The sequence below is a fragment of the Nicotiana sylvestris genome, chromosome 6 (genome assembly GCF_000393655.2).
Source record: "Nicotiana sylvestris chromosome 6, ASM39365v2, whole genome shotgun sequence".
Lineage (NCBI taxonomy): Eukaryota > Viridiplantae > Streptophyta > Magnoliopsida > Solanales > Solanaceae > Nicotiana > Nicotiana sylvestris.
In genome coordinates this window covers 90094891-90101694 of record NC_091062.1, presented here as the reverse complement: position 1 = coordinate 90101694, position 6804 = coordinate 90094891, and the positions used below count along the sequence as shown (strand labels likewise).

The following is a 6804-nucleotide window of genomic DNA, read 5'->3' as shown; positions in this document are numbered from 1 at the left end:
CACAGATATTTAAAATATTAATTTTATTTTAACAATGCATAAGTGATGATGAAAAATAGTTACTCCCTCCGTTTCAGTTTATGCGAGCCTGTTTGACTGGACATGGAGTTTAAGAAAAAATGAAGACTTTTGAAATTTGTGGTCCTAAACAAGTCAAAAATGGGTCCAGAGTATTTGTGTGATTATAAAAGTTTCTCATTAAGAGTAGAATTGGAAGTTTAAGCTAAATTGTTTCCAAATTTTGAAAAGGATCATTCGTTTTGGAACGGACCAAAAAGGAAATAAATTCATATAAACTAAAACACAAAGTATTAAAATAATAGTTGAAAAAAGAGTAAAATTGTATAATAAATTTAAATTCTTAAAAGTATTAAACGTGGTATAAATATAATTTGAAGTCAAATTGACAAAATTTATGTGTGAATTCAAATAGAGATTCTTTATGTTTTTTAAAATAAAATTTACATACTTCACAAAAAGTATTATAAGTCATAATAGCGAACAATTCAAAATATTTAAAAACTATTAATCAACTGCAAAGTTGTCTCTGTATGACATATAGGTCACGGGTTCGAGCCGCTGAATCAGCCACTAATGTTTGCATTAAATAGGCTGTCTACATCACACCTTTCGGGTGCGACCTTTCCTCGATCGCTACATGAATACAGAATGCCTTGGCATTGGACTGCTCTTTTTTTCAAAAACAATATGGTCAAAGAGTAAAAGGTTCTTTCTTTTTGAAGCGGAAGGAGTATGTTACTTTACTTTGTGCGGATGGTTTTTGTGGTTCCTTAGGACAATCTTGACCTCTTGGCTAATCGGTCCTCAGTTTTGACAACCCTCCTAATCAAGAACCATCTGAGTATGATAAATAACACTGTCCAGCGCTTCTTGCCTTTGCAACTACCGTTGTGGTTGCTGGCTGAGACAATGAAGTTTGGAATGCAAGATATTGCAGACCCTTCATGTAGTACTAGTAATTCATTAATATACTCGGAAACCTCATTTTCTTCTAAACAGGTCTGCAGCAGGTTATCTTGTTGATATTCATATTGAACTTGCTCAGATTCCTCCCAGATAATAACACTAGAAAGACTTTCCTTCAATTTTTGCAAGAAACCCTCTGGATCACAAACCAAAGACGTGTTGGAAGATCGAAAAGGTAAGTGACATATTTAGGAAAATCGAATAATAAGAATCAATATACTCATACTGTCTGCATATATATAGGAGAGAAATTCTACCTGACTCGTGCTGGTTGCTAGTCATGTCAGGAGAAGAGCCCCCACATCTAACCATGGAAACTCTTTGACATGTCTCGACAGGAGAGTGCACGAGTTGTCTTGTATCATGTCTGCATCTCTGTGCATGCGTTATAGTAGCATTCCACATATGATCAGACATTGTTGGGCCAAGAATCTGCAGTCATACAAAGACACTCTTTAGTAACAGCATGAAGCACAAGTGGAAAGGGCAAATGTGTACTCAAAATTGTTTAGATGCTATGCTAAAATAGGAAACCAAAATACAATTGAAAGATTTAGTGGGCGTTTAGACATAAGAACTGTAAAATTCCAAAAAAAGTGAAAAAAAAATTCAGTTGAAAATGGTATTTGAACATTAGAGTTGTGTTTGGACATGAATATAATTTTGGGTTGTTTTTGAAGTTTTATGAGTGATCTGAGTGAAAATTTTGAAAAATAGCTTTTTGGAGTTTTTCAAATTTTCGAAAAATCCCAAAATTCATCTTCAAGTGAAAATTAAAAATTTTATGGTCAAACACTGATTTCGAAAAAAAAATGAAAATTTTTCAAAAAAAAAAATGTGAAAAAAATTCTTATGTCCAAATTTACTAATCAGAAATCAACTTTCTTTCGTTTGCTCGGGATGCAAAAATTATAAAACATGAACAGAGAGCAGTGACCGTTAAGTTAGTGAGTTTTAAATCAGTAATCACGTGCTCTAGCTCCGCCGCTGACATAGAGTAAAGACACATCAATGTGTTTGCAACGAAGACGTTTGGAAATTTGAATTTGATGGGAAAAAAATCTACAGCAGGTTCACCACAAAGCAAATGAAGCATTTATTATTGATACAAGGAAAGAAATAACTATCACAAGTTCCAGGTGTTGTGAAAGTAAATTTCTAAGGAAGAATTGAGTTCTTACGCCCCGTAACCTTGCAGCATTTTTGGAGAATTCAGTTAGAAAATCCCCCACTGTTCTGATATCCATTGCAGGCAACTTCTTATGAAACTGACCATTTCTGTAAATCTTTTCGAGTCGCCATACCTCATCAGTTGGTGATGGCGGATCACGCTTCGGGCTTTCTGTGGACACTCAAATGCATCAACTAATCTTTTCTTTTCAGAAATATGTTAATCAAGCAAGTACATAGGGGAAAAAATGCTCTTTCTTAGCAGTTTCAAAGTCTTGGCAAAACTACACAAGCCAAACCTAAAAAGTTAAATTACTAAAATAACCTTTTAATAATATATATTTATATTAGACAATAATAAATAAATAAATAAATACCAAAATGAAACTGATTTATATTGTGTCTTTTCTAAATAGTTGTGTTTATTCATTAATAATTATTTGTCCAAGAGGAAAGAACTACTTATAAAATAAAAAAAATTAATCGATGCCTTGATTCGAAGGGGTGTCTTCCTTCAGATAAATAAAATAGAGTTTTCTAATGTGTTCCTTCACATTTGTTCAACCACACGTCATGGTAACAATCTAAAATGAAAACGAATAGTTGAATCAATTATGAGGTAGATTTCCCTATACGTATCCTCTTTCTTTCATTTGCGGATAGGTACTATTATTAAACTTTATGCAACTTACAACTCTCTTCTATAATTGATAATATCATGCGGACATTAATATGTAAATTGAAGGGTACTACTGGTTTTTAGCATCCAGAACTAGCAATCATCACTTTGATATTATAATTGTATTTACTTTAAGAATTTAATTTATATTTGTTTAACCATGCTATATGATTAATTTCTAAAGGCTTTCATTTGAAGTAAATAAAAGATACGAGAAAAATACTTCTTCTTAAAACACATTATGTGATTCTTCATTAACGTTGAAGAATATATTTATTCTTCGTTCTTAAATCTTATATTTCAATTCTAATTTTTTTTCTTGAGTTCTTATGTTAGAAGAAACTACTAAGGAATACAAATTTAGTTTCTTTAATAGGCATTATATTCTGAGTATCAAATTTCCGTAACACTATTTCCAAAGTCTAGAGAAATTACTATCATTGGCAAAAGTGCTGCTACATTATTCCTTCACATTCTAATTAAAATTCTTTGCACAATTTTACTTTTAGATATTTTTTAATATTTTTACAATATGCAAGTGGTGATGGAAACGTGGATGTTGTTTAACAATAGCATGTTGGTAATGTTATCCACTAATCACTACTATTCAAATTCGGAAGAGGCATTGCAGCTTCGGGAAGAAATATTTGATCTATATTTATTTTCTGAAGTAAGATACTTCTATTGCCTTAATAAATAACTTTAAAGGTTTCTTGAAGAGTCATAAAATTATTTACTCCACTTTGAAGGGAGAGTACGAACAATTTTGATTTTGAATTGATATATTTAAGTCTTTCAAAAAAAAAGTCTTTTTTTGGTAAATAAATTTTGAAAAATTAATTTATTAACAATTTATGCATAATTTTATGGGTTCTATTTTTTTTAGATAATATTTGGTTTAAGTTTAAAAAATCAATATTTGAAGTTAAAGTTGAAGTTGGAAAGAAGTTTGAAATTTTGTTTGACATAAATTGCACTTCAATAAGAAGTTAAACTTTTGTGAGTGAAACTTACTTCATAGGAGATAATCAAACAAAACTTTTAATTTGCTTCAAAATTTTCTATTTAAAAGTAAAGTTGAAATAATAGATAAAATTATAAAATAAACATTAATTTGCAATTAATGTATGTTCAAATACCTTTATAAATCAAACAAAAATTCTTAAACTTGCATTTGATAAAAATTCAGTATTTTGCAGTACAAAACATATAATAATGATATGATACTAACGTGCAGCAGAGAGACTAGTAACCTAAAAAGATAGAGTAACTATGGCAATCAATGTGTTTGAAACAAGTGCTATGATCACATATTATGTGGAGATTTAAGAAGCCTAATAACAGGCAAAACTTTAAGGTGGAAAGAACAGAAATACAACTAGAAGAATGTTGTTATGAGGATTTGAAATGTAAAATCTTGGCAAAGAAGATACAAGAAATTAAATAGTACGTACTCAATCGCGTGTCCTTGACAACGAACAATCCTGTCACTGCTTCTTTAATTGGATGTGGTAGATCTACCACTCTTGCTCCTAGCCTCACCCTACTTATCTTGATCCATTGCGCTCTGTGTTTCAGTTTCACTTCACTCGCACAGCCAATGCCTCCTTGCAAATTTAGATAGAGATATTTCCAAGGCACTGAATTTCGAGCTCTTCCTCCAGCAATTTGAATATTGGATTCATGAACAGCTGTCCAACTCTCTTGATTAGGATCAAAGTCCTCGTTGAGAACAACAATTTCAACTTTTGCATAGGCTTCCGCTCCATATTTAATACGATTTCCTGTAACAGCGTCAGCTATTTCTATTTCTAAATTGGCAACTATATTTCCCCGGTATATACCTCTGGAGGAATATCCTGTAAGAATCGCAACCGAGAACATGAAATCTGTATTCACAGGGGAAGAAGCAGGAGATCATTAACAATCTTTTCATCTAAATAACAGTTAGAAATTGAACATTTGTCGGACAGGTAAAAATCCTTCACCTTTTAAAACACTAGTTAAGCATGGCCTCAATGGTGATTAAATCAAACCAACAACTACTCCTATCAATTTATATCATTTTGCTAATCCAGAACTTGAATGATATGTATGAGCATTTCCGTTCCCAATAAAATATCAAGTTGAAAAAGAAAAGGACAGCTTGGTTTGAGGGGGAATAGGGGCGTTGCCGCCGTCATAGTTACGAGTTCGGCAGGACGAGGTATTTGAGTTAAAATTTTCATTTAATATATATGGATAATCTATCTCCGCCTTGAAGCGGCACTAAAATTTCTGATATTAATGAGATGAAAACATAACAAAAGTTCCCCACTTACAGAATCACATACCCAAGAGATGACCCGAAAAATATAAGTTGACAATCTGAACAAGCAAATTATATACGAATTCACAGAAAGACGATAAAAGCGAGAATTATATAGCTAAAGTGCAACAACTAAAAAAAGCATGATGTCAAAAATACTTACACAATCAGATCACAACAAACAACTAACAACTGAGGTTAAAATCTATGATATAGAGGAAATGTTAATTTGGTTTAGTAAATAGTAGTAACTAACCTATCATCACATGTTAAACCATAATGATTGCATAAAATTTTACAATGTGTGTATATAACTGAAATAAGAATTCCTCTGCTAGCTGATTAATTACAAGCAATCATTCTCACCGTAGAAGGATTTGAAACCGGTAAAGAAGCGACGCGCCGGCGCCGGAGCTTACCAAGAACCACCAAAATCCTTATCGCCCTGAACAAGAAATTAAAGACAAGAAAAGAAGACCAAAAAATTCAAAGTCAACGTACTTCTAGCGTCAGTATCAAAAAGGACTGCCATCACGTGCACCCAATGATTTTGTTTTTCTATATTTAAAAAAAAAAAAAAAAAAAAAGGACCCACGAACTAATAATTGACAATATTTTACTCTTAAGATTCGAACATAACGCATATTCGTCTCAACCCATTGATTTAAACTAAAAGTACTAAAAGAAACAATAGATATTTAAGTACTTGAGAAGGCAACAACTGATCAAATTGGCGAATTAAGTAAAACCCACTATTTCTTTCGATATTCAATATGGTTTCAATATACATATGCATCGTGCAAGTTGCATGTATTTTTAAAAGAAGATTTGCCTTATATATATTGAAAGAATATGAAGCTTTAATTACCTTCTAAAAATAGGAGATTTAACGTTGTTTCCTTGATATCATGTATCTGTAAGCATAAACTTTAATTCATACCAGGATCTTGAACATGATAATCTTACATGTAATTGCCATAGAAAACATACCTGAAGCGGAATCCATTATCTTGAAGCGGGAGCGTTAATTCAAAAACTGGTTTCTCGCCCCTTGCCCTAACTTATGATACCGCCGCCTTTAATGATGGAAGAAAGAAAGTAAAATCCGGTAACCCTAATGGGTGGGGAGAGGACCAATTTATAGAGGTTCTCACTTAATCCGGTACGTCCACCAAATAATCGATCGGACGGATGAGATTTACTCATTAATTAAATATTAATTATGGGCCTAATCTTATTGGGCCACATACACGTAAGAAAATAGTTTACATTCTCCCACTTGGCCCAATAATCACATAATATTAATATTTAATATAGTAACATTAGTTGCGCATAAACAAATCTCTTCTATAATGTCCATCATAAATACCATAATACGATAAACTACTAAATGTGAGTTATGGAGGTTATATATAATTTGTCTACATACTCCCTTCCATATACAACAACATTAACAACTCATTGTATCAGGTCCATAAGCTATAAAATATTATGGTCCACAATAATATCTCATTGAGACTTATCCTGTAATATCTAAAAACAATAATGTGTACACCATTATGAGAAACAGGAAATCACTAATGTATATCAGAAACATATAAATGAGCTCAGAGTGTCAACATATCATAAATACATCAGTCATAAATACAGCCAAGACCCA

At 32.0% G+C, this 6804-nt stretch overlaps 1 protein-coding gene across 1 annotated transcript; it reads right to left on the bottom strand.

The window, feature by feature from the left end:
• Positions 1-481: 481 nt before the first annotated feature.
• On the bottom strand, positions 482-5637 carry LOC104211432 (calmodulin-binding protein 60 B-like). The gene is made up of 5 exons (XM_009760480.2): positions 5511-5637; positions 4291-4725; positions 2169-2329; positions 1245-1419; positions 482-1123 (listed from the first exon to the last, which is right to left on the bottom strand). Exons 2-5 carry the CDS (start codon positions 4718-4720, stop codon positions 792-794), a joined length of 1098 nt encoding a protein of 365 aa, XP_009758782.1. The 5' UTR covers positions 4721-4725; positions 5511-5637; the 3' UTR covers positions 482-791.
• Between the last annotated feature and the right edge of the window lie 1167 nt (positions 5638-6804).

What these genes read in the sequence shown, in the direction of transcription:
- LOC104211432 (XM_009760480.2), bottom strand. Translation starts at nt 4,720, where the DNA reads ATGTTCTCGGTTGCGATTCTTACAGGATATTCCTCCAGAGGTATATAC. An exon ending in ATGCTGCAAGGTTACGGGGC is followed by an intron (nt 1,420 to 2,168) that starts GTAAGAACTCAA and finishes GTATGACTGCAG; the next exon opens with ATTCTTGGCCCAACAATGTC. An exon ending in TAGCAACCAGCACGAGTCAG is followed by an intron (nt 1,124 to 1,244) that starts GTAGAATTTCTC and finishes TTTGTGATCCAG; the next exon opens with AGGGTTTCTTGCAAAAATTG.